Below are 27,645 nucleotides of genomic sequence, written 5' to 3'. Positions count from 1 at the left end.
ACGTCATTTACGCACAGGAGGTAACAGCTAAATAGATTTGATTGAAAATAAAAAACAAAACAAACAGTAATAAAATATAGACACGATAAAATAATGTAAGGAATACTGTGAGTCATAGTGATGACTGATGACGTACCTTGTAAATTAGTAACCTGCGTGCGTCCTAAACATAGAACATCAAAGGCGATTACGTACGTGTGTCTGTGTGAATCAAAAGCGGAAAAGAGACGATATCAGCATTTATTTCACTACATTAGCTCATTAGACTATAAGGGTTAGAACCTTCTCTCTTCTATAAGATGGAGAACTATGCTGATTTAATCACTAATATCTGAAAACCTTCATATCATTGTACTCCGATAATCATTTACTTTGATGGTCACACACATGCCTACACACACACACACCCATTGGCCATTAAGTTTATATGTTGGGTAGTTCAGCAGGTGTTGCCGTGTTTGTCTTTGAAGTGAGAGCAGGTTTTTTTTCCCAGGACTGTGTCTGTCTCTTATCAGTTCTGCAGGAAATCACCAAACTGTGGCAGAAGCGTGTAAAGGCCTATTGTAGTGTAAAATGTATACATGGGCTGAAAAGGTCCACCTGATGATAGATAGATAGATAGATAGATAGATAGATAGATAGATAGATAGATAGATCGATAGATAGTGCTAATGGAGATATTGATAATATAACACTAGTAACCGAGGCAGAGTATAGAAGCCAAATATGAATACAGATTTAGAGATAAATAGCTGAAACTATACAAAGTTGTGCATTAGACCTACAAAGCCTGTAAAATGATGGTACAGCAGATGTAAGTGTATTTAAATGTACATACATTTGTATATATCTTTGGCTGTAAAATGCACTGTTGCAAGTAATTTACCTGAAATGTATATAAGCTGTGTGGGTTTTGTGTCACCCGGTCGTACTTTGTTTGTGCGGCTGTACGGTTCTGCGAGCAGGGAGAATAAGTTTGCTCTCTGTCAGTTTACTGCTCCTTTATCTGCTCCGTGGTGTGGTGATGAGCCATAATAGCAGCAAACCAGCGATAAGAGCTGCAGGGTTTCTGTCAACCTTAGCAGGCCATAAAAACCTAATGAACACTTAGTTGTAAAATGATGAATTTCATTGTGTCCCTAAAGTGAGATGACGTAATTAAGGCGATATAGATGTAAAATGTCTGTCTGAGTGTGAACTACATGCTTGTGAACATTGATAGGCAGTGTGAGAAAGCTCAAACTTAATCACACCTGTGGCAGGTCAGTAAGATAACAGAGAGACAGAAAGTAAAAGAGCAAGCAAGAAATAAAGAAACACACATTAGTCATACACTAAATAAGACTGTAAGTGTGCAAGAAAATATTGTAGAAGTATTACCTCTAAACTCCCTGCAGGATTCTAATATGACTACAATTTCCGTACAATAATATATATATCTTTTGTTGCTATTGTACTATACTTTAAGTATATTGGAGCTCCATGGATTAAGCCTTGAGTAGAAAGAATAGGCTACACCCAGCCCCTGTCCTGCAGGGCTGTGGCCAATCACAGGGGAGCAGACTTTATAGCTCTATTGAGGGTTTTCCAGTACACTGTGTGTGTGTGTGTGTGTGTGTGTGTGTGTGTGTGTGTGTGTGTGTGTGTGTGTGTGTGTGTGTGTGTGTGTGTGTAGTGTTTTCTACTCGCATGGCAGAAGTGGAGTGGGTCAGACAGAAGACATTTCTTCAGGGGAGAGGAGTGATGATAGAGGTTTAACCAAACTTCCAAAGCTCACACAGAAACTAGAGATAGAGTTTAAAGTTTATTTCTTCAGTCCACTTAATATTTTGAATATAAAATAACAAAAGATCAGTTTCTGGTAGATTAACTTCAGCTGTTCGGTGGAGATTTCTTTGGACGCAGTGACTTCCATCATGGAGAAATCCAGGAACTTTTGCATTGACGCGCTGCTGGCGCACGACGCGGAGCAGAGGACGGACAGCGACGGTGCGTCCCCGGGCTTGTACAGCAGGAGCCCCGGCGACAGTCCGCTGTCAACCCGCGGCTCCGAGACGCCCTCCCCGCATCCAAACCCGATCAACTCCTCTCCAGCTCCCCCGGGACTCCTGCACAAATCCCAGCTCTTCAATTTGTCCCAGCCGGGATTCACTGCTCTGCACCAAGGGGGTCTCTTCGGAATGCACCCGGGCTCCATGTACCCTCTGGCGGCCTTCGGAGGCCAGCACCCCGCCTTCATATACCCCGGCTTTACGCAGCTGATGCAGCCGTACGCGGAGCAGCACAAGGGGGCCAGCATGACGGGGACTCTGCCGCTGGAGCCCTGGATCAGAGCCGGGTTCATGATACCCAGATTTGGAGAATATGGAGGTGAGAAACTACAGCATTAATGTCAAGATAATATGTATAAATTTATATCAAATAAAAAAAAGAAATTCAATATATCAGGTTATATATAGTGACATAGTAAATAGTATGTTATAGAATGATTAGGCCTATATAATAAATATATACTAAATCTATATGCAGCGTCTTTTTTATTTGGATGAAGCTGCTTTTTCTTTTTCATCCAATTCATTAAGAAATTCCTTAAAATATAAGTTAAGTCTTAATGGCTATTTGACCCAAAGATCTTTAAAAATTCAGGATACAGGAGCTACATTTCGCGTTAGACCTGATTAAAATAAAACAGATCATTTGATTCATGTTTCCATTTAAATGAATTTCTTTAAATTGCACCAAGACTATACATGTTTTTTTGTTGTTGTTTCTTTTGACAAGTTTCTGTCCAGTTGTTACAAGTTGGCCACGAACACGTTCATGTTCATGTTTTAAGGCCTCCTTTAATACCTGTGTTTAGATCTTGGTGTCCAAAGAACCGTGACATTGAGCTGCTGTGTCGCTTAAGGACAATCTCTCTCGTAAAAATAACGTGCAACATTTATGACAAAGGTAACACTTGACGTAGACCTACCACTTAATCAATTGATAACATTTATGGTGTTTTCATTAAGGTAATGGACCTCTGTGATGGTTTATTACTCCTTCAAAGCAATATCCTCTCACCACGACCTCACATCAGGGCAATAAATGTTAACGAACACAGATAGACAGGCAGGGAGACAGACAGACAGGCAGGTAGGTAGGTAGGTAGGTCTGTGGCATCCAAACAATGAACTGGAAAACAAACTGGAACAGTGTGAGGTGTTGTGGTGCAGATATGTTCCTTCTTTTTACTTACTACCACCGACAGACTGCTGCAGGCCTCTTTCTCTTATAGGCCCACAATTCATCACAACAGTAAAATGACTATTGTGTTCTTATAGAAACGCAAAAAAATGCAAATAATGATAAGTGCATAGAATAACTGCCACCCTCTGTTTTCCGCCCCTCTCAGTTCCAGGCCAGGCAGGTTTGTTGGGGAAGTGTCGGAGGCCCAGGACAGCGTTCACCAGTCAGCAGCTGCTGCAATTAGAAAACCAGTTCAAGCTCAACAAGTACCTGTCCAGGCCTAAACGCTTCGAGGTGGCCACTTCGCTAATGCTGACTGAGACTCAGGTGAGCCCCAAACACACACACACACACACACACACACACACACACACACACACACACACACACACACACACACACACACACACACACACACACACACACACACACACACACACACACACACACAGACACATCATAAGGCTGTGAATAAGAGTAAACATTGGATTCTTGCAGCTAAATTTAGGAAAATGCTGAAATAGAAAAAACCTGGTTTCCATCCTTCCCATTATATTAGTTTTATTTAAAAAAACACATCTGGCTTTTGCTGTCCAGCTAAGACAAGATCTGTTGGCACCTAAACGAAGGCTTATTGTTTCTCTCCTAAAATAAACTGAAGTTCACCAGATGATGGTTTTATTACAATGCACAACTTCCAGCTCACTCATTTCCCTTATAAGGGCATTTGAACACCAATATTTCATCCATCACATATATGGGCACAGGGGGAAAGTGGGAAAATAGTGCTAATGTTTTATGCGACTTTGATGAAACAACAGTTTAATAGACCTAAATATGAACTCAAGTGTGATCTCCTTTCATTTATCACTCACAAAAGTGTCCCCCAGGATATGTTCAAGCTTACTCTCCACCATTCTTAATGTTCTTAATCTTGTTTTCTTCCACCAGGTTAAGATCTGGTTCCAGAACAGACGTATGAAGTGGAAGAGAAGCCGCAAAGCCAAGGAACAAGCAGCCCTGACTTCCCCACTGACTGATGCGGAGAGAAATGGGATGGATATGCACAGTGCAAAGCCTCAGGGGGACTCGCACAGCTCCAGCCTTGAAGATGAAGAAGAGCTGGAAGGGGAGGATGAGGATGAAAAAGAGGAGATGGAGGTGCTGAGGGCAGGATCTGCAGGCTTCATGAGGCACGCCGTAGGAGGAACAGGGAAATACAGCACTTATTCACAGGAGGAGCTGGAGGAGGGAGGCCCAAGAACGAGAAGTGGGGTTTTCCCATAGCGTTGAAGTCCTGCATGCTTTTATTGCATGTGTTTTTATGTTTATTACTCTTGAGAAGACAATACACAATGCAATCAGGAGCACAAACATGGTTCGCATGGAAAGGATCATTCATTTTTTACAGCCTGACCCATAGAAACATATTTTTATCTGTCGCTCCTGATATAGCAGAAAAGGACGTTGACATCTGCACTTAGGCTGATGAAATCAAACCGGGATGACGCCGTCTTTGTGCACCTGGAGATTTAATGGTTCAGTGGCCACTTATGAGACTTCAGAATCAAAAATATTTCCAATAGGTTTATGGTGTGCATGATTTGCCTGTGTTTTACAAACAAAAGCTGTAAACTGCAATAAACCCATTAATACATGAATGTACATGTACTGATAATGTATGAATAGGGGGTGGCGGCACTTTTATGGAAGGGAGAGGTTGAAAAGACGTAAAACTTTACTTGGAGCTGTTGTAAGGAGTGTCAGTGTTACATTGTTATCAGGGCTTCCTGGTCTGTTACAAATACTGGACACATATTTGACTAATATTGACTTGGATTTACAGGCTATACTAAGGTAAAGTTTTATGGCATTATAATTGGTATGACAAGAAAAATGCTACTCAGGTTATTGTTGTACTTTTTTATGGCTATATGGTCATGGATTTGTGTTTATTAATATCGAGCTCTTTGTTTTGTATTATCTGTGAAACTGCATGCTATATTTAGTTGAAGACACACACACACACACACACACACACACACACACACACACACACACGGAAATGCTTGCATGTACTGTATGGAAAATGATGTTTACTGTTGATAAGGCAATTTCCCTGTTTTTTGTAAACTACTCTTATATTACGCATGGTGTTGTCAAGTTAATTTAAAATGATAGAATTTAATATATTTCACCTGTACAACACTAGAGGTTTTTGTGAAGGGGATTGTTTTAAAAAAATAAATTTGATATCATGAGTGTGTTTTTGAGTCTAAATGGTTCAGACTGTGAAAGTGAATGACAATGTGTGTAATTCATAATTTTATTTTATTTTATTTTGATTGAATGGCCAGGATTAGCCTACCTCCTGGTTCCCGGGACACTGCATGTCTCTTGTCCATCCCATCACAGTTTCTCAACAACTCACACAACCTGTGAATCTTGGTAAATAGTTTAGTGTTTTTTTCTATAAAGCCTTTTCGCGAATGTCCCTCCGCGGCTGCAGTCGTCACTATAGCGACGGACACAACTACTCGTTGCCAGGGAAACGCAATGGCCGTCAAACATAAACAGCGAGCTCAAATCGTGGCAGCAGCAGCAGCTCGTAGAGGCACTTCCGGTGGCAACAGAAACTGCCACTGATTTGTAAAGGCAGCTGCCGCGGGTAACTACCTCTGTTTGTGACTTACTCAGGGAGACTGGGACCAGTTTGTGAACGTTTACTTACTTGTTATTATTGTGACAAGTGGACACTTCGCTGCATTACCATCTGTACATTCCTGTGTTTCCACATGTCTATTTCTGTAGCCTATAGTCAATGGAACATGATGCTTAATGACTGAAACTGGAACCAGGCTTTCTTTTCAATGAGTTACATAAACAGACTCAAATCTGCTATGACTTAACTCCTCTGTCTGAAATGATGATGGTGAGAAGCTGTTGTTAATGTAGCATTAGCCAAATAATGCCTTGTGAACTTCAAAGATTTTTTAATATCAAAGTCACTTTAACCCAGTCCTTACTATAATATTTTTTGCCATTTTTGACACATGTAAAACCTGCTGTGTCTGTTATTGCAGCTCTGTGGCCCATATTATTAACAGTCACCATCACTGACACTCCAAACAGTGTGGCAGCAGAGGCAGATGCCAAACAGCGTTGCATCAAAGGCAGCTGTCTTTAAACAGCGTGGCCTCAAAGGCAGCTGCCTTTTCACACCAGTGGCAGTTTATGTTGACACCGGAAGTGTCTCTACGAGCTACCGCTGCCACGACTTGAGCTTGCCCCTCTATGAGCACCTGTTGCTATCGGTGGTTTCGTGTTGAAAAGCAGAAACGAAGTTGTCAGACTTTATTGTTTGACGTGTGAACGAAGGTAAGAACGAGTCAGTGCGTGAGACCAGCTGTTTCCAGTGACGTTAGTTTGTGTAAAGTTACAAACGCTTACCACAGTAACCGTCAGGACGACGCTGACAGCTGAGCTCCATGTTGTCTGATGAGTAGATGTGTCAGTGCCTCGTCTCTCTTCACAGGCATGTTGGCCGAGGCTCGAGGTCCAGACCTCCAGGGTTCAGGTGCACCACGGCACCCCCCCACCGCTGGAGAGGACACCAAGGTAACTGAAGAGAAGCTGTTTGGCATCTTTAATAACTTTGTACCAGATGTTTATTCAAGTTAATCTGAACCTGTGTTTTATATTTGGTCACTTTGTTTCCCCCCAATGAGCCACTACAGTTGATTTATCATAAATCTGTCTTTGTCTTTCCTCTCTGTCTATTTATTACTTATATAATAAAATAAATAAATAGGTAGGTTGCTACTACAGGGACAATTTTAGGGAATATGGACCATAAATGTGCATCATAAATTAAGTAAATATTTGTCTATTTTAAATGTCCTTAAACACGAGGGCTACAGCGTTTCTCAATAGCCAGTGTACTCGCCAGCACTGTAATAACACTGACATGTTCATTTGTGCATTAATCATCAGTTGTTGCTGACGTAATGGAACATAGGCACAAAATATGCAGATTTATTTATGTGTGATCTCATCCATTCCTACTGGTCGGTTCCACAATATAATGGATGTTTGAGCTCTACAGTGACCATTACATACTTACTTTATTTCATCTATTATACTATGAGTCTTTATAACAAGTCGTTTATCACTTTTATTTTTCCAAAATTCAAACGTTTTGCATTCCCCACCTGGCAGGATCCTAGGAATCACCACAGACAACAGGGAGGGGAGCGCCAGCGACGTATTTCCAGCAGAAGAATCGGCTTCTTAGGGTTGGAAACGAGGCCAGAGCTGCTCTGGGACGACTGGGACCTGGGAAAAGACTTCACCAAAACATTAGTGTTAAAGAACACTCATAATAAGATACAGAGGCTACACCTGAGGTCTCACAAACGCACACAGACACACTCATGTATACACATATAAGCTTCACACAGACACATGTATTATGTGCTGTGAAGATAATGTGAACACTAGAGATTTGATTGGAATCCACTGGCTAACACAAACCCATTTGTCCCCTTACAGGCCTCCGGAGTCCAAGTTCTTCACCATCCTCTGTCCCCAGATAATCTTTCTCAGCCCAGGGATGTCTTTCTCCATCCTTATCACCTTTAGACCACTACAGAGGGTAATTTACCAAATTTAACAGCACTTAAACTCACATATATTCTGAATATGATGTGCTACAGGACTTTGAAATCCAATGAATTATACCTTATATTCTTAAATCGCAGACCTCATAATCAACTTTGTCGGCTCACCATCAAGGATGTTCAATGATCTCAATGCCCATTTCATGACTTCTGTCTGTTTTTTCTGTTCAACTTTCCCGGACAGTATGACTATGAGGACAGCATTGGGTTTCAGAGTAAAGAGGGCAGCGTGGTAGTACGGCTCCGGGCCCCCATTCCCCGTCTTGCCTTAGAGGTTCCTGACTCCGTGCTGCTGCCACTTTGTGCTGTTCAGCACTCCTCACACATCACTTTCCCACTCAAAAATGCAAGGTACGTACGCGTATATTAACATGTATGTAGATATGTGTGTGTTTGGGGAAACTTAGAACTTTACTTTTCTCTTTTACATTAATCCCTTACTCTGCTCTTCTTATTTTGTGTCTTACCCATTTTCTGCATACTCCTCTTCTCCCAGTAAACTCCAGACTTCCTTCCAGTGGGCGTGTGGTGCACCATTCCAGTTGAGCCCTGACCACGGCCTGTTGAAGCCTGGTCAGGAGTGTCACATCACTGTGGTGTTCCGGCCACAAGAGGCACTGGTGCACCGGCAACAGGCTTCCTGCAGGTTTGGAGAGGAAGAGGACAAGGAAGAGAGCTGCTGCACCGTGTTGCTGCAGGGATTAGGTATTTTGAACTTGTAGCTCAGACAGGACTTGATTAGTATAATAGATGCATAGATCTTGGTGTGTGTGGTTGAATGGATTTGAAAGGTTATGAATTAAACTTACTATCTTTGACAACAGAGGTAGATGTGTAAAACACAAACTATATCATCTTTACCTAAACAAATTTGTGATGTACATGTAATTGGATGGGCTTTAATTACACAATTGAAATCTATGCATTAGACTGCAGCTTGATTTCAATGCGATGGCTGGTTGGTTGCACCAGTAATGTAAAATTGATAAAACAAACAAGACCTGCATGTTTATGAAAATGCCTTGTATCTATCGTGGTGGAAATTGGTCAATAAACGAGATTCCGAGACAAGTTGTGACTTATAGGCTGCATCCTGAATGTGTACGAGAGGAAATAGTGTTATGTATGCTGAGGGTGTTTTGTCAGTCAGCCGAGTTCTTCGAACAAAGGATAAACACAGTTCAACCAGAGTGCAGCAAAGGTCACTAAAGAGTTCAGGTGACCTCAGGATCAGCTTCTGCAAGACATGAATAGACAATGGGCTCACATGCTAGACAGTGGGTGCACCATCAAGTTTATGTCAAGCTGTACCCTAGATGGAAATGTCTGCTGTAAGCATAAACTAAGAAGTTATTAAGTAAATTTCCATTACAGTATAACAAATTTGAGCAAAGACACATGTTCCATAGTTGTACTTACAGCTTCATTTTTAATATGCTGACAATATGTGAACCACTTGGGATGCAGGAACGAATCCTTGCTCACTAGGAATTTGTCTTGCCTCTTCTTTTAGCCAAATACCCATATCTTCAGCTGAGATATCCTGCGGCCAAAGAGGAGAAAGAACAGGGGGCTCCAGTGGTGCACTTTGGTTCTGTGGCTGTCGGCCAAAGTTTGCAGAAACACTTTGATATCTTCAACCCCTCCGCTGTGAGTAGTACACACAGATGCACCAATGCTTGCGTCAACACTTTGTGACCTTCAACCCCCCCTCTTCCCTTCTTTTACTCCCTTGTCCAGGTAACCTCATCTTTCTCTCTGTCACGTCTACCTGGCGGGGTGCCTTTGTTGGGGTCAGAATTCCTCTGTGATGTCACCGGGGGTGAAGTGGCGCCCGGTGGATCCCTACGAGCTACAGTCACCTTTTCTCCTGCTGTGGTGGATACTGTTTCGGTTGAGTACCTATCTCTAAAATGCAGAGGGGCACTTAATGAAGACCAGCTTAAACTTGCTGGAAGCTGTATAGGTAAGGGACCCACAATAAGGCACACACATACACAATCGAAAAAATACATGGGAGAGCATTTTAAACACAGAACTTAGAAGTACATACAAATGAATAAACATATTTCGTTTTGTCACTATAGGTCCTAAACTTTCATTGTCCGCCTCTGTGTTGGACTTTGGCTGCGTTGAGGACGGAGAAGCAGGCATACAAACAGTGGAGCTGGTTAATTCTTCTCCTGTCGAGGCCGTGTACCAATGGGACCTTGACTGTAGTGGGAATAGTGTGTTCAGTATCCAGCCTGCAAGTGGCACTGTTCAGCCACACAGCCAAACCACTCTGACTGCAGTCTACAGGCCCACACAGCCCATCGCACACCACAGGAGAGTAGCATGTGTCATACTGCACCGGGTAAGAACCAACATGCAGCTGTATACACACTCAGAACACAGACAGACAAATAATCAAGACCACCTCTCTATCTACCTAATCCTCCCTCTAGGACCCTCTGATTCTTGACCTGATTGGAACCTGCCACTCAGAGCTCCAGAAACCAGCCATACTGAAACCTGAACACCTGGTTTTGTACAAGCTTCACTGGTACCGCAGACAGAGCCCAACAGACACTCTCAGTGCCATGGAGCAAGAACCTAGTGTCGATCAGCAGGATCAACACTGCACCCTGGAGGAGGTAAAGTGCCACTGACAGATATGCAGATGTGTGTATTTAAATGTCTTGAAGTTACAGATGTCCCTTGTAGAGGGCAGAGTGCAGGTTTATTCGTGTCTCTGTGACTCTGACTCGCTCTCTGTGTCGTCTTCTTGCAGCCAAATCAGAGGCCAGACAGTTCTGCCGTTGTGCTCAAAACTCCCATGGAGGAATTCTACCAGTCTTGCTTGGGGTGCATTGATCCCGTCTCCTCCAGTTCTTCATCGTCTCCACACGTGTCTGTGTCGCCAAGAGAGCTGCTATTTAATCACAAAATGTCCTCCTCCTTCTTATCAACTTCATCCGCTACTTCTCAGTCTGTCTCCATCACCAACTACACGAGGGGGAAGCTCAGGTATGACTTCCTGCCTCGGACTGTGGCTTCTAAATATTACATTACCAACATACATATTTTTTATCTGTGTGAAACTTGACTGAGAATAACTGTTTTACGGTTTTCCGTGCTCTGTCTGGTTTCTCTTCCAGCCTGGTGTGGACTGATGCACAAGACTCTCAATTCACTGTCTCTCCCTCATCATGTGACCTGGCTCCACTGAAGTCCACCTCATTCAGAGTGACCTATGACCCCAAGCAGCTCAACGCTTTTCACGGAGCGCAACTGGAGTGCTTTGCATTCTATAAAATGGTACTGAAAAAAAAAAATTTCTATACAACAGTAAATGTCCACCATAACAAGCAAAGATGCTTTTTTGAGTTAATATGTCAAAAAACTGTGTTTGACTTATGTTTTGCCCTCACAATCTTGATGCTCCAGGATAATCATCACATCGGTGAGCGAGTGCTGTGTCCGCCATGGTGTGTGACAGTGAGAGTCATCGGCCACTCCTTTCATCCTGGCAAAGAACACTTCATCCCATGCTGCTCTCTGAAGCCCCCTCAAGTGGTGAGAAGTATTATAGTACCCCTTCTCATCTTTTTCTGTGTATTTGTATTTGTCCAACTAAAACTATACCATAAAATCAATACAGAAGGACTTTGTAACACTGCTCTGGTAACTCTAGCTTGTTCTTCATTATAGGTCTTTCCGGGCATAAGTGCTGTTTCTTATCAGACGGCTCTTCTCCAGAACTGTGGAGAACTGCCCCTCACTTTCTGTCTGGACCTCAGCTCCAACCCTGCCCTGGCAGAATCAGTGTCTGTTGTTCCGCACTGTGGTCTGATCCAACCTGGGCTTCACCAAATCTTCACCCTCAGAACGACTCCCACACGAGAGAGTCCCAAACAAGGTTTCTGTTTACAGCTGCAGCTCAATGCAGCTCAGCACAGACCCACTAAGGTACTTACTACACTTCATAGGGATACAGAGGTTCCCACTGAGACTCTCGATACCGCTGATAGTCACACTTGTTGCAGGTTTATCCATCTGTGCGTCTTTGTCTCCGTCACCTTTAGGAGCTGACAGTTGTGAGTGTGGTGGAGAAGCTGTGTGTGTCTCTGGAAGGAGATGGCAGTTTATATTTTCAGCCAACAGCTGTGGGCTCACGAACACAACGCTCCCACCACATCAGGAATCTCAGCCGTCTACCTCTACGGTTGGTTTTTCGGAGCTGTTAGTCTAGTCCGTTATTTCTGGCATTTGTCAATGTATTGTTGGTAGTTTGGACTTATCCCAGCATCATTAATCTACAGCTGGATGTCTTTGATTGTCCTTCACGATAGGTTCCAATGGAGCATTCAAGAGCAGAACCAAGAGCTTATCTCTGTTGAACCAGATGCTGGTGAACTGCATCCCAATGAGATCTTGGTGAGAGACTGAGAGAATCAAAGATGCGGTGCAGGGAGACAGTACTTTGCAACTTTTTGAAAACATTTACTGAGCAGTTTTCGATTACAGATCCAGACATGGTCCTTCAGTCCGCTGGCAAAGAAAACATACACACTCAAACCTATTCTCACCTTCTGGCCGAGCCAGACTGATGGAGGAAACAAGTCCGTCCTCACACTTACAGTGGAGGGAATGGGCTCCAAAGGCTCTATAGAGGTAGGACTGTCATTGTTGTTTTTGTAGTTTTATGCTTTTGTATGTATTGTTATTGCACATCAATTTTCAAAACTAGAATGGCAATCAGTAGAGAATAAACCTCCACCAAGGCCCAACAGTCCCCTTACCTTCAATCAGGCTGCACCAAATTTCCCACACTCATAGATATCAGTTCCCTAAAAAAAAAAATCTTCAAAATTCATGAATTATTGTCTGAGAAAACAGTGACAATATTGAAAAATGCACTCGAAATGTTTAAGAAAGTAAAACAATTCTGGGATCTTCCCCCAGATCCACACCTAAATTTAATGGTTGCTCTCCTGACCAATTCTGCATCCTTCCACTAAGCTTCCTGGAAATCGTTTTAATTATTTTTGTGTAATCTTACTTGCAAACAAACAAACCAACCTCCTTGGCTGTTCAGCTCACATTTGGAACATGAATTGTCCTTGAAGAGAACAGAACCAAGCAGCGTGTGCATGTTTGTTTCCTCGCCAGGCAGAAAAAGCCGTCCTGGATGTGGAGGAGACGCTCGTTGGAAATTACCGGTCATTTGAAATTCCTCTGGTGAACAACAGCCCCTGTTCTGTGTCCTTTCAACTCTCGGTGCAGCAGACACTTCAGGATGAGGAACTCGTTTCTGATCCTGAGACTGAGCCGTGTGGTATTCTCATTTATTTTTGTGTTCAATTTGTGTACATGCATGATGTCGAGTAGTTGGAAAGGTTAATGAGACGTCCTTATTGTTGAGCCTTTCTGCCGTAGGTTTAACAAAAAGAGTGCTGACCAGGACTAAGACAGAAGTTGAACCAGTGTTTCACACTAAATATACATTTGTCCCCTTTAGCTCTACAGCTGGACTGTGAGAGAGGAATCATCGCCTCACGCTGCACGATGCTGCTTCAATCTACGTTCAGACCACACAGACGAGGCCAGTACTTGTGGAAGATCAGCTACCAGACAACAGAAGCCAGTGGTAGATAGAAGACACTCAAACATTAACTCTACAGACCTGAATATATCCTGCATGTGCTTCCTATTATTTATTCATACTTACTGCTTCCTCCCTTCCTGTGTTCATCTCTCCTCTCAGGGTTAGTGTCAACCTGTCCAAAGGCCATGTGTGAAGTGCGAGCGAAGGGTGTGTTCCCCACACTGCAGGTGACTGATGTATGCGGTGGAGGGAGTTTGGGCACACTCAGCAAGATGCATCTCTGGAAACTGTTCTCATTGGACAGCCTCAACATGCACCTGCTGTCCAACACCTCCTCTGCAGAACTCATTTATAGAACCCCCACCAAGCAAAGGTAAGGAGCAGAATGTGGAAGAAACACTGAAGTTGTTTGTTAATTTGACTTAAATAAAATAAAATATAATAAACAGCAGTAAAACAAATTTCTTGGGTTACTTTTAGTAGAATAGGAATCTCGTATATACAGTACATTGTCATGTTATGGTGTCTACATTGCTTTGTTTCCTCTTCTGATCCCCAGTCTACGCAGTGGTCCTTCCCCCTTCACCAAAGCCATGTTGGATTTCAACTTCAGTGCCGCTCCCATTAGTTCAGAGCCCTCAACCTTTAGGCTGATGTTTCACAACCCTGGTTCTGTCCCTGTCGACTGGTGAGTGAGCAAACCACAGACTCCAGAGGACACAGTCATCCACAATGAAAGATATCTGCTTTTTAAATTATTTTCATGTTTGTAAAATATAATTAAATTTATGCATTCAGCTCAGTGTAACAGACCTGGCTGTTATACATCATTAATACATAATTTAAATTTTTTTTTCAAAATAGTGATTTCACACATTGTTAGTGGTCATTTGAATAGGTTTTCTACAAATCTCTGTCCCAATGACCCCTGGTTGAATAATTCACGGCCCTTGCTCTTCACTATCAGGGCGTTCTTGTTTCCGGAGGACCAGCAGATAGAGTTGGACTACTGGGCAGAGACAGGAGTGTTCAGCAGCACTGAGCTGTCCCAGATGAAGGTAAGTACAAGAAGGACGTTTTCTGAATATTAAATATCACTTTTTTGATTAAAATTTATTGAGGCGCAGATATTTTTACTTGCAAAATACAGCGACAAAGCTCAAATATCTCTTAATCTTTTTAATCTTTTCAACAGGTTCAAAATAACCGTCTGTTCAGCATTTCTCCTCGTTCTGCAACTTTGCAGCCTGGCCAGCAGAGGGCAGTACTCTTCAGCTACAGGTAAGAGATTGAAGAACAAGACATGGCTCAGACTGTTGAGTGGTTTGGTAACATCGGCAACAACAATTAGGCTTTACTGCATTTATTGAATTATTTTGACTCTGAAAATAATTCCCTATAAAGTGATCAAAATATGTCTTTTTAGACGAATGCATCTCTTCTAGGTATTTGAAATTACACTAGTTATGTGATATCAAAATAATTGTTACCTTTTCCTTCACAGTCATGACTTGGTTGGGACGAATCGGTTTGCTGTTGTGTTAAAACTCTGTAATGGCAGAGAGATCTTGGTGAGACACAACTCTAGATAACTGCATGGGGCTTATAGTTCAACCCCGACAACACACCAGTACCATTGTTTGACATTAATGATATTATCACATTTTAAATCAAGTCCTTTGTGACATTTATTATTTAACTTCTGTTGCAGTATTGGTGCTGCTTTTTCAGTTATTTTAGTCCTTTAGCTGTCGTAGAAAAGTAGTAACTTAATTTACTATGGATGGTGAACTCTTCGTAGCTTTAACTTCATATACTTGTGTTTTCACAGCTCAACCTACAGGGGGTGACAGTGGAGAGAAACAAACCGTATCTCCACTTTGCCTTCAAAAGACACGTCTTCACCTCTATGACTATTGGAGACTGCAGTCCCCCGAGACAGGTGTGTGTCCAATCTCTCTCTCACATTAAGTCCATATGAGTGGCCTGTTCACTGTGAACTAAAAAACATGTTACATTATGAGTAATAGCATACAATATTTATGTATTAACTTATATTCAGTTGAACAGCTTCCACAGGTTTCTTTATATTCTACTATATTGTAGTCTAATGCTTGTTGATATTACAATTGAATCTTCTATAAACATCTAGAGAAAAACCAAAGTGTCTCTGCTTTTGTAAATCTGTGTTTGTCCTGCAGGGGTATGTAATATACAATGCGGGCTCAGTGCCAGTCCATTATGAGGTGGACACCGCTGTGCTGTCGCAGCTACAGATCGACAACTTTAACCATCCGGTGCTGCGCTGCCTCAGTCCCGAGGGAGAGGTCCCTGCTGGGAAGACGGCCGTGCTGGAATGGATCTTTTCTCCCCTGGAGGCTAAGATGTACCATGTGAGTCGCACTGGGTCTGCTCTCTGTTGTCCTGTTACTAGTGTCCCTTCAAAACTGCTGTCGTGGTTTATCCAGCTTTAACTGTAGGCACCAAATATTGTAATATGAAAAAAATATATATAATAGAAAATATCTAGATACACAGATGTTTGGTCCTCTAATTATTTGCATATCACAGTATTTCTACCTTTTTGGTTTTCAGCCCACAATGTCCCCGAATGTCCAATCTCCATTTGCAGTTTTGATTGTTTCCAATTTGTGTATCATTAGATGGACGTCCCTATCCACATCCAGGATGGGGACTCGACACTGGTGAGGTTTGAGGGATGTGGGTTTGATACTCCAACACTGGACTCCTCAAACACATTAAACTGCAGTGATACTAAGGAATCTGCGCCCTGTGTCCAGAGGCTGCCGTTCCCAGGACAGGTGAGAGCCACTCTGAACAGTTAAATACGACTCTGCCCACTTTCCTCCACGGAGCTGTTTGATTATGAAAATCCCTCAAATCATGTTTTAATTTCAAATCAATTGGATTCTGCTCATTGCCACCAGTTTGTCCCTCATTGTATCATCATGTGTGTGTGTGTGTGTGTGTGTGTGTGTGTGTGTGTGTGTGTGTGTGTGTGTGTGTGTGTGTGTGTGTGTGTGTGTGTGTGTGTGTGTGTGTGTGTGTGTGTGTGTGTGTGTGTGTGTGTGTGTGTGTGTGTGTGTGGTGTAGTTGGTTTTTCTGTCTGCAGACAGTGTCTCACTGGGCGACGTCCCTGTCTGCTCACAAGCCTCAAGAACCCTCTTCCTCACCAATGTGTCTCGCACAGACACTGTCCACTACACATGGGACCTTCCCCAGCAGGGCAACCAGCAGGTACAGGAAGAATTCCTCCATTTGGAGCCTGTGTATAATCGTTTATGTATCTGTGTAAGTTAGACCTAGTCAGCAAGAAATGAGAAGTTACTCCTTTCTTGTATTACTCCTGAGAGCCATGTATGTGTCATATAACAGTGATGTCATCTTTTCTTTCTATGATTAGCTTGAAAAGACTGACATAAAAATAAGCTTTTGTATAAATGTGTCGGGTGACTTGAGCATAAGGAGCTGACGAGGTCTGAGTGTGTATGTTGTGTCAGGTTCTGCAGATCTGTCCAGAGCGAGGCATTCTGAGTCCAGGGGAGGTTCATCTTTGTGTCGTCACCTTCACTTCCACCAAGTTCCCCACTGTTTATCAACCGGATCTCATCTGTCAGGTACCACAGTAATAAGAGTGAGGATGTAAAGTTGCAACAAGCTGAATAAGTGTTTCATTTGTCAACTTTTTTTGGAACACTGTAGTTTTAAGTCACATTTTCCAAGATGACCAGTTTGTTCCTCTCCCGTCCACCTCAGGCTTTTCAGGAAGTCGCACTGACGCGATATCAAAAAGCTCTGCAGCATTTGGAGGAAGAGAGGCGGAAAGAGCGAGATGAATTCACCATCACTGACCAGAAGCTTTCAGTAAGCCAAAGAGATCTGATCCATAAGGTTGTTCTTCAAAATGTCAATGATGTAACAGCCTTCCTCGGTGTAGTCACGGTATTCTTTGTCTTGTTACAGGAGCCTGTGGCAGCGTCATTAAGGAAAGAGTCACCATTCAGGAAATATAAGGTGCCCTTCATTTCCTGCCCTGTGTATGAATATCATACTAATCAATTTAATTCACCGACATGCAGAACAAACAAATGTCACGAATGTTATGTGGAATGTTCTCTCCCCTCCAGACTCTTCCTCCTATCTGTGCCAGTAGAGGTTGTGAAACAGCGGGTGCAATGTGTACGAGAGTCGAGCGGCGGGCACAGCGAGAAATGGCAAAAATACCGAGGCAGCCCGAACCACCGCAGCCTGTTCTGTTGCATCTGGAGGTTACAGCACACTCCCATGGGCTCCTGGAGTATAACACACGCTTTCCTGACCAGCTCAATAAGCTTCACAGGTAACATCTTTAACTGTACGCACTTAAATCACCAAGAAAAACCCGGAATATATCAATGCACAGCTTCTACATTGTAAATTCATTCAGAAATCTTTTTATATATGCTGACGTAATCATTTTTTTGTCTCTGGTGTCCTCCTCAGGTGCCTCCAGTCAGTTGAGCCCCAGAAACCTGAAAGTACTTCTGGTACGCTGCCCCCGCCATCACACAGCCCAGAGAAGGACACCTTTGTGCACATTCTCACCTCTCTGCTATGGTAACACCTTGATCACGCTAAAAGAATTATTCTCTTTACTCACAGTCTGGTAAAGCATAATTATTTATGTAAGCTAGAAGCTGGTTTGTACCCGTTATTGATTCAAACATCAAGTTGTTCTATCCTGTCATCTGAACTAGAGAAGCAGCAGCATCCTTTGCTGATTTGAGATTAAATAAGATGCTTACAGTACCAGGTATTCCTAGTTGGTCTCCCATCCAAGTACTAACCAGGCCCGACTCTGCTTAGCTTCCGAGATCATATGTGTCCAGAGTGGTATAGCCGTAAGCAATAAGAGCTCATGTACACAGGCTCTTTATACAGGTCAAAATGCGACTGTCCTCATTATTATCAAATTTATACTCCTGTAAAGTTCAACAAATCCAAGACCAAATTGGACAGATGGGGCGAGCATAACGTTTATTAATGTATTTTCCTCCCTCTTCCTTTTCCAGGAACATAGTCGATGATTCAGCCTTCGCTCAGTCTCTGTTCACTGTGGCCTGCAAGCCCGTCGACTACCAGCCGACAGAAACGACTCCCTCTCACTGCCCCCCATCTTCTCCCTGCCTGAATGAACAGCGCGACACGGTGGACAGGGCAGGGACGACACCGCTCGGAACACGGGACAAACAACACACTGAACGTGCGCCTGTGGACGTGAGCAGAGATGTTTTGCTGAACACCTTCCAGAACATGATGATGGAAGCTGTCAGAGGAGAGCTTGGTCTCACAGAACACCCACGCTCCGTTATCTCGCCACCTGTTTCCACCAGGTGAAGACCGACTCATTGTGCACACACACACTTGCAGTAGCTCTGGCGGCGCTACTTCTTTCCATGATTTGTTTGCATGAATCAGAAGTTAAATATTATGTGTGTTTCATCAGGACCGGGAGGACGTCCAGAGCCACGTTTGAGGAGAACAGCTAAAGGGAAACAGTGGGGACTTAGTTTCACCATCTACCCAACACCCTAGAGACCCGTCTGTTTATTGTTTTCATTGAAATCGTTATTTTCTTCCCACAATCCTGTTGGGACCTATTTGTGAACAAAGGTTGGGCCTACACGTGTAGCCAAAGCCTGACCACATGTCTTCTTTGCTCTGGACACAAAGTAGAGCTTCCAGAACTCGGTCTCCCAGGGTGCTTCATCTTCACACCTCGGTGTAAAACCTGCCCCTGGACACAACTTTTATCCACAATTGGTCACCATGACCCATGAGGTCACCAGGCCAATAAAAGCCCAGTTCCCCCTCTTTTCTGACTTCTCCAGGAGGAGAAATTGGTGCTCTCTCTTTCTTATCACCTCTCCAGGAGGCGTAGATGCCGCTCCCTAACCAAGCTCTTCCAACCATCAAGCAGGCCTGCCTGAAGCAGACTGCTAAAACCTTCCAAAAGGCAGCGACGCGAGAGCCTGCCTAAGAACTCAAGCACGAGCTGTTTCTACACGGCGTCTTGCCAGCAGAACAACAGGAGCCACAAACCAGAAAGACCACTTCACTGCTGAAATATCATTAACCCACAGACCCGACAGTGATCTACTGTATACTAGTATATCACTAGTAGTAGTATACTAGTAGATCAGTTTGCAGTGCTGCCAACAACATGCTGCAAACATCCATTTATTCCTCCACTACCTAAAATAATTGATATGATTCCAGTTTTTCTCAGTGCTGCTCTCATTCAGTCTGATAAATAGCTGCCACGGTTACCCATTACCTATTTTGTTGACAGTTTATCTCTGAAATGAAACCACGGATCCAAAACATGAAGTGAGGCAATTTATGTTCCACCTTCATACATCAAAATAAAGCATATTCCTTGTCACAGATTTGTACATCTCATGTACGTCTCATTTTGAGTTTAATCATTTCATACTCGTTTTTTTTGCCCCAACAAAAACAGGTGCAAACAGTACAACAGGGCCAAGACAAATATAGAAGCAACAACGTTTCACAATATTTACACAATACGTCCATTGAACAACATAATTAAGTCATAGCAGAACATAAATAATCAAGAATTATTTGTCAAAGATTTTGCTCCTTGAATTGGTGGTTAGGTCAGGAAGCTATACATATAACATGAATGCTACACTCAGTCATAAGTCACAGTCACTCATATGCTCAGGGAGGTAGTTTTCCAGCTGCTCACACTGTTAAGAGCTGGGTTAGGATTTTATTCATCTTAATCTTTATTTAAAGTCTTTTGATTGAGGAAAATGACACATATCCAGCCTCTGCTTTCACTCAGTAAGACAGCTTTGATACAAGATACCTTGTAGACGCTTTTTACTTTGATGCTCAAAGTAAGGCAGCTTGTTTCATAAAATGACAAAAACTAAAAGGGCACATGGGAAGAAATAAAAAATAGATCACTCAGTTAAATTATATCTGGGTTATTGGGCTTTTAAATCCAATGTGTTGAAGCCATTTCACGCTAAAACTTGTATCTTCTTGATGTTTCTGTCCCGTTCTGTGCAAGGCTGGTTGATTGGTACAGTTACACACTGATCAACCATTTAAAGTCAGTGAAGAAGCTCTGGTTGAAGCTGCACTGAGCTTGTGAGGTGACTGACATCAGCGGTTGAACTTGAAAATAGTGGGAAAGATCTTGTTTTGTAGATATTGAATCTGCTCCTTCTGAGTTCTCAGCTTCTCCAGTTCAAAGTGAGGGATCTGTCAGAGAATAACAGAGGTTGTTGATGAGTGGAGACGAAAAATGAGGATGTTTATAGATGAATAAGTTAAATATGTAAAAAATACAGCCCAGTTTGGTGATGAACACATACCTGCACCACCTCATAGCCCATCCTGCGGAGGTGTCTCCTCTTTGTGGCTTCCTTCCCCAGCAGGTGCTGCGTGTTGCTGCAGAAACGGCCTTTACCGTCTAAACACAGAGCCATCCTGCACAGAAACAAAAATAATAATATCATCCATCTATCAACTACACTGCTTGTGCTTGGAGGGCTGTGCTTGGATATGGATGTCTTATAGTCTTAATATCTTATTATCTGCACCATGGAAGTTATGTTTTCGCCCCTGTCTGTTTGTTTATTTGTAAGTAGGATTATGCAAAATCGACAGAATTTCCAATTTCCACAAAATAAATAGGACTTGGGCCAAAAAGAGGCAGATTAAGGAATTTATTTTCACTTTCTGTGACATTGCAAGATCGGGCGTTTTTTTGATATTTTAACTAATTTCCCCGGGAATCATTCCTGGATCTTGAAGAAAAGAAATCAAGCATATTTAGGAGACTGATAATCTGAGTGTGTGCAATTTTGTGTGGCTTGATTGAATTTATGTTGGGCCTTGTAGCCAGTCTCTTACCTCCTGTCAGTGCGATCCCACTGAGGAAGAGGCAGAACATACCCGTCCTCATCCAGGCATATCTCCACGTCTTGGGAAGAAGAGTGAAACAAAACCATATCCATCAGTACACCAGTAACAACAAGGAACATGTGGTTTATTCAGGTTAGCTACTGGCGTCATGAGCCACTTTGTTCATTAGTTTTGAATCTTAAAGAGATTCACCTTAAAATGTTCCAATAAAGCCGTTTTTACCTATAGTGTATCCACTTGGAGTTACGATTGTGGTTGAGTAGAACTTCCCCCCCAGCAGCCGTCTGAGTGGCCCTTTGACGAGTTTGTACATGAGACTGTCCATAGGTGTCTCAAAGGCCTGGTCCACAGAGGAGAACCTCTTCACATGGAGGAAGGAGGGCAGTTTGGGACCCTGAAGAAGACGACATCGAGGAAAATGATCACTTATCTGACTCAATCTTTTAACAACATGAAACTCCATTGCTTATTATTAATTCAGCAATGTAATCTTAGTGGATAGGCCCCATTTAAACATAAATAACCCTTCTTAAGTTGCGTGATGCTCACCCAGTAGTGTTTACACTCTAATGAGGTGGAGAGATGGAGCTGTGTCAGTTGTGCCAGTGCCTTCCTGTCCAGTGGGTCCCCCTGTGCTGTGGGACGGACAAGGACAGGTTACATCACACACATTTACACATTACATGACATACACACTACATGACATGTACATCACATTATATACACAGACATGCTAAACAGCCACATGCTGTAAATCAGTAGCTTTTGTGCCATTTTTCTATGAAAACAGTAAAACAACTATGATATGTACTCCACTAAACTTAGTACAAATACTATGAACACATACAGACAGTGTGTATGTGAATGTTTGTCCTAACATGTGACGGAGTGTCTCTCTCATACGAGTCCTGTCGTTACCTTGCAGCCTCTGCAGGAAGTAGGGACTGAAGACTATGGATGTGTAGTTGAGCGGGAAGCGTTCCAGGTGGATGCAGGCGTGCAGCACCTCTATCAGCGAGCGAGGCTGGAACTGGGAAAACCTTGTTGATAGAATGCTTTCAAGCTTCTGGAACATCTGACTGGAACACTGAGGGTGAAGGGGAGATACATTAGAACGTGCTCTTCTTCTCTAGTGATGTAAAACTGAGGTGTTGGCCTTAACTTTAGGAGAGAATATGAATTTATGTGTCAGTTATTTAAAAAACGGAGTTCTCTGAATCATCTTGCACACGATGCATCAATGATACATCTTCATTTAGAGTTAATTTCTAAGCCCTCTGCTGTAGTTTATCCAAGGACGTAGACGAAGACATGTTGAACTTACGAACCCAATAAGATAAGCGGCTAGTGAGATATGCATTCAAGTGGGGTTTGGGTTTGTTCAGCACCTGAGGCAGGTAGTTGAGTCTCCCCATGGCGACCGTCTGCTTGGCTATCTGAAGAGTTGTGTGTCTCTCGGCATGACGCACAAAGTTCTCAGCCACAGCCTCAAAGATCGGCTCGGAGCGGCACCTCATTTGTAGACAATACTCCATGACGGTGCTGATCAGCTCTGGATCGCACTCTCCCAGCCTCCCTAAAACAAACACACACACACACAAGGCCCAGCACTTCATGATTAATGTTTTGCCCCTTCTTACATTTTTGTGCCACAGAAAGGACACACATATTTGTGACTAAAACGAAAAAAGACTTGAAGAATGAAACATTATCAGAGTCAAACAACCAATGAACCCAAGTCAGTCCCACCTGGCAGGTGTTTCTCCATAGCAGCCAGGAGCTCTGCATGATGCTGTCCCAGGATCATCAGGGCAGAGAGAACCTTCATTATTTCATCGTCGCTGAAAACACTGAAGAGCTGCGATGCCCTGTGAATCAGCCTCAGCACCAGGGAAATGTTCTGTGGAGACAAAATGTTAGCATCAGTCTTATGTCCTCCCCTAACACTTCACGTACAGCAAATACTGTGTGTATAGATTTCGGATGTGTAAAGTAAAATAAAAGATCATTTCATTCAAAACAATTACAGGGTGAATGTAAATGAGCTTGTGCTGTTCAGAAATGTGTCTGTAGAAGCTGAAATGAGAAATAAACTGAGCAGCAGCTGCTCTTCCTACCTGTCTCTGCTGTAACTTCAGCAGGGACTGCAGGACTTCACTGACTTGACTGGCTTTCAGTCGGTGCACCAGCCTCTGTGTGTGTCTGTGCAAAGTGGACAGCATGGACGTCTGCCGCTGGCTGGCAGGGTCGTAGCACAGAGCCAGGAGGGCGTAGACCCTGACGGCCTCATCAGGAGACACAGCATCCTCTTCTACAGCCGCACCTATGGAGTTCAGGACCTCTGTCACCACCGCTGACTGGCGGCCCTCCAGGTTGTGGGCCACCTCGCCCAGGTGACAGAGCTGTGCCACCCCGATGTCCCCGTTGCAGAGGAGACGCAGGCACTCTTGTATCAGCCGCTGGACGACAGGGCTCTGGGCTCCCAAGCCAAACTCAGCACATGATCCAAGTAAAGTGGCCAGTCCCTCTGCCCTGTCCTTGCTGGGGGAGTCTGCCAGTCTGGAGCACAGCTCGGGGATCACATCCCCTTCAAACAGAGACTGGATGCTGACTCCTGCTGCAGCACTGCCCTGTTGTTTGATGTGGGGTCTGTATGGAGACAGGTGAGGTGCGGCTGCAGGGGGCGTGCGTCTTACAACCTGGTGCACGTCGTCTCCTCTCGCCGGCAGAGGCACTGGGGTGGGGACAGGGGCTGCACTCGCGACCGCTAAGTTCACGTACATGCTGTGATAAGGACGCACCGCCGTTACGCGAGGTTGTTGCACCACCACACTTCTGCCGGGCACATGGGCGCATCTTCCCCCTGAACTGTGACGAACCAGAGAGGGACTCAGTAAGGAGCACGCCGAGGTGTGATGACACGCAGCTCTCACTGACGAGGAGAGGCAGGAGACTGACTTCATTGTTGTTTCTGTGACGTAACAGTGACTTCCTGCACGAGACAAGGACAGACGTCGTCAGGGACCTTTACGTACCGTGTGGTTCACTTTGCAACGTCAACACATCAGCTGCAGTAAAACAAAGATGCAGGAAAACTATAACACATCGCAGAAGAAGAAGCAGATGCACGTGAAAACTGGATGACAGCAACTTGACAATGAAAACACAGGTTTAAATCATCTTATCTGAAGTAAACCTGTGCGTAAAGCGACTTCAGCGCGTGAATACAGTGAACTGTGCCGGACTTACCGTCAGAGAGGCAGCGGGGTTGTGTGGAGGAGCAGCAGCATGTTACCGAACTCACCCTCAGCGTTTGGTAACATCCATGATGCGTTGTGTAAGCGACCCATGTGTTTACATGTGCTGCCGCCATGCGGTCAAAGTGCATACTGCAGGCTGGTCGCTATGTGTGTGAGTGTGTGTGTGTGTGTGTGTATATATAAATATATATATCATAACAACTTTTATTTGTATAACACAATATCTCACCTGCTTCTTGATTTTGCCGAGCCGTGCCATTCCAGACTGGTGTCCATACCACGGAGGTGAAACCAAAGAGTTGGTCTTTGTTGGTATAAAATATAAAAGTTTGTAAAATGTTTTAATTTATTAGATTTTTATATTATATTGTTGGAGTTGAAATTTCAATATTTTCATGCTCTTGTATATAAATGAAAAAAGACAAAAAACTTATACTGCAGGGATATAAATCTGTCAGTCGAACAGTTACAGCGCTGGTGTTCATCTCTTTACACCAATGATTGAGTCATAAAACTGTCTTAATGTTTGTTGTACATCAACTTGTGTTTTCACACAATGAGTCATTAAGTCTGCACATGTTAATAAGAAGGTAATGAATATATTTTCTGTTAGTCAGAGTTTTTTTTTTTTTTCACAGGCTGACAACCCAACAGTTATTCTAATAATAGCTTATTACACATCTAGAAAACATGAGTAATGGCGTGAGAACTAAAACATGGTATCATGGTCATTTATCCACAAGTCCAGTGGCATCAAATCATCGATCAAAACAAACTTACTGGAACAAATTACATACAGTGATATTTGTTTTATTATATTAATCAGTGACTTGTGGAGTTTATTTCGATTTTGTGCTGATATGTGCATATAAATATTATTTAACATTTAAAAAAATCTTAAATTCCACAGCTGATTGCAGCTAAACTTATAATTAAATGTAGGATAAAGCATTTGTTGTCTCTTGGCTTTATGTTATTTCCCCTTAAGTGTGAATTGCAATTGGAACTTTACCACGTTTAACTTATATAATGCTGTAGAATCAGTGCTTAGTTTTGAACAATGGCCACAAGATGGTGGTATTTACAAAGAAACGGGGCCGCCTCACAGCTCATATTGCCTGAAGTCACAGCTGAGCTTCATTTCATCCACATTTAACAGAGGAAACAAGCTATGTGTGGGGATGCTTCAGTAATGACTGAGAAACAGCATTAACCATGTGCATCCTAAACAGACAGACAGGTAGAGCAGCACGATGAGGGTAATATACTGTAATGAGTCGCTCCCATTCAAATCACTGAAAATTACAACTTTATGTTTCACTGATAAAGAAGCTTTTATCTAAAATAAAAAATATAAAGTTTGAGGGGTTTTTGACATGTTTTTCCCTTGAGTTGATTATATAAGTTAAGTTGGAATCAAGGTCACAGCTCATTATAAAGTGTTTTAAAACTGTTGTTCTACGAGCAAAAAAAATGTTCCTGAAACATAAACAAGTTTTTTACGAGTAGAAATTCTGATATTAGAGAGTAAAAAGGTCAATATCAGTATGTGCTTCTATAAAAAAGAAAAAAATCTGTTCTGAGTGTGTGTGGCTGGTGAGACACAGAGTGTATGAGGGTTGATCCAGAAGTCACCTCCTTCTATCTCCAAGACCATCTGTGTGTGTGTGTGTGTGTGTGTGTGTGTGTGTGTGTGTGTGTGTGTGTGTGTGTGTGTATGTTACCCATCTGGTCCCCCTCTATCTCTTTGCAAACAACACCACCAGCCCTCTGGACATGAGCTGGACGGAGAAGAAAGAGTAAAAATACCCAGGGCTTTCAAATGGTGAGCAGGGCAGACTTAGATAAGATCTGTTATAATAAAGTTACTGTTCTGTCGGTAATGCTGATGAATCACACTGAATAGTCACTGTGTGCGTGTGTGTGTGTCTGCGTGTGTGAGGGAAGTGAAAGAATGAGGAAAAAAATGATATCTGATTTGATTTCTTATAAAGCACCCAATGGAAATATTTACATTTTTGTTGCTGTAGTAAGTCTTTAAATAAACACCATGACTTCCTCAACCAAATATTCATGGTTTCAAGCAACGCAAATTCAAAAATACCTTTCTAGAGTTAAATACACCTTTTGAATTTGCTTTAGACAATGGGCATTAAAATAAGTGTGTCCTAAACACACACACACACATACATTGATCTATGCTGTGTACCCACAAACACAGTGTGTGAGAACAACACCACATCTTCCTTTGGCCTAATCTAATCTAATAATCAAAAGCTCAGCGGCGATGTTATCATCAGTCCCAAATAGATGTGACGCTTTTTGGAGAACATGTGTGTCCCAGTCTGGCCCAAGTGATTTGGATTAAAAATAACTAATTCCAACTGGGCGACTTAACTGAGAAATTAGGAAAAGTCTGCCGGATCATTGTGTCGACACTTGAGTGTTTGAAACGTGACAGATGTTAAAGTGGTTATCCAGCAGCACGCCACTGCTTCAGCACCGGGTTAAGATCAAAACTTATATTGGATCAATAAAAGACTCATTATGTTTTCATAAACTCTGTCACGTCTGCTTTAGTTTAAAAAGGCTCATTAGCCTCAGAGGGGTTGATGTCATACACTGTAAAAAAAACCCCACTGAATGGGTCACAGCCTACGTGCCACCTAGAACAGCTTCTTTTGTTAATCACACACATTAAAGGTCAGACTGCCAAAAAACTCGGCCTGGGCAGTGGTGGAATATACAATGATGGTGATGATGATGATGATGATGATGATGATGATGATGGTTTTATTGTTGATTAGGAAGATGGTTGCACTGAGGATTGTGGTAATTATATTATTATTGTCACATTGATGGGCACCTAGTTACTGGGCTTTCCATTGATCTCGGTCGTGGTAGGGTAGGGTAGGGTATGGAA

General features: G+C 42.9%; 3 protein-coding genes and 1 pseudogene across 5 annotated transcripts; 2 read left to right on the top strand and 2 right to left on the bottom strand.

Annotated features, from left to right (window-relative positions):
• Positions 1-787: 787 nt before the first annotated feature.
• LOC117754840 (motor neuron and pancreas homeobox protein 1-like) lies at positions 788-5,468 on the top strand. 2 transcript variants are annotated; one of them, XM_034574158.1, is made up of 4 exons: positions 788-814; positions 1,866-2,370; positions 3,398-3,558; positions 4,183-5,468. In XM_034574158.1, exons 2-4 carry the CDS (start codon positions 1,917-1,919, stop codon positions 4,516-4,518), a joined length of 951 nt encoding a protein of 316 aa, XP_034430049.1. In that variant the 5' UTR covers positions 788-814; positions 1,866-1,916; the 3' UTR covers positions 4,519-5,468. The 2 variants fall into 2 exon arrangements, with proteins under 2 accessions (XP_034430049.1, XP_034430048.1); XM_034574157.1 differs by lacking the exon at positions 788-814 and having other exon boundaries at positions 1,673-2,370.
• A 1,034-nt stretch (positions 5,469-6,502) lies between these two features.
• cfap65 (cilia and flagella associated protein 65) lies at positions 6,503-19,121 on the top strand. The gene is made up of 35 exons (XM_034574351.1): positions 6,503-6,609; positions 6,767-6,849; positions 7,450-7,637; positions 7,783-7,885; positions 8,095-8,261; positions 8,407-8,615; positions 9,424-9,560; positions 9,651-9,876; positions 9,998-10,266; positions 10,358-10,546; positions 10,684-10,919; positions 11,051-11,210; positions 11,340-11,468; positions 11,604-11,861; positions 11,978-12,117; positions 12,245-12,329; positions 12,420-12,566; positions 13,065-13,230; positions 13,414-13,542; positions 13,660-13,873; positions 14,060-14,188; positions 14,468-14,558; positions 14,696-14,781; positions 15,005-15,071; positions 15,332-15,442; positions 15,702-15,893; positions 16,164-16,322; positions 16,615-16,758; positions 17,022-17,138; positions 17,278-17,385; positions 17,485-17,535; positions 17,649-17,860; positions 18,004-18,117; positions 18,573-18,893; positions 19,007-19,121. The coding sequence occupies exons 2-35, from the start codon at positions 6,769-6,771 to the stop codon at positions 19,047-19,049; spliced, it is 5,178 nt and encodes a 1,725-aa protein (XP_034430242.1). The 5' UTR covers positions 6,503-6,609; positions 6,767-6,768; the 3' UTR covers positions 19,050-19,121.
• Positions 18,299-18,407, bottom strand: LOC117755479 (annotated as a pseudogene).
• An 823-nt stretch (positions 19,122-19,944) lies between the features above and the next one.
• Positions 19,945-25,060, bottom strand: LOC117754977 (FAST kinase domain-containing protein 3, mitochondrial-like). 2 transcript variants are annotated; one of them, XM_034574353.1, is made up of 10 exons: positions 24,952-25,060; positions 23,580-24,454; positions 23,212-23,362; positions 22,851-23,038; positions 22,381-22,549; positions 22,012-22,097; positions 21,685-21,856; positions 21,451-21,520; positions 20,910-21,024; positions 19,945-20,796 (listed from the first exon to the last, which is right to left on the bottom strand). In XM_034574353.1, the coding sequence occupies exons 2-10, from the start codon at positions 24,423-24,425 to the stop codon at positions 20,698-20,700; spliced, it is 1,896 nt and encodes a 631-aa protein (XP_034430244.1). In that variant the 5' UTR covers positions 24,426-24,454; positions 24,952-25,060; the 3' UTR covers positions 19,945-20,697. The 2 variants fall into 2 exon arrangements, with proteins under 2 accessions (XP_034430244.1, XP_034430243.1); XM_034574352.1 differs by lacking the exon at positions 24,952-25,060 and adding an exon at positions 24,712-24,908.
• Between the last annotated feature and the right edge of the window lie 2,585 nt (positions 25,061-27,645).

The sequence above is a fragment of the Hippoglossus hippoglossus genome, chromosome 21, assembly GCF_009819705.1.
Source record: "Hippoglossus hippoglossus isolate fHipHip1 chromosome 21, fHipHip1.pri, whole genome shotgun sequence".
In the NCBI taxonomy this organism is placed as follows: domain Eukaryota; kingdom Metazoa; phylum Chordata; class Actinopteri; order Pleuronectiformes; family Pleuronectidae; genus Hippoglossus; species Hippoglossus hippoglossus.
This window is presented reverse-complemented; position numbering and strand designations above follow the sequence as displayed.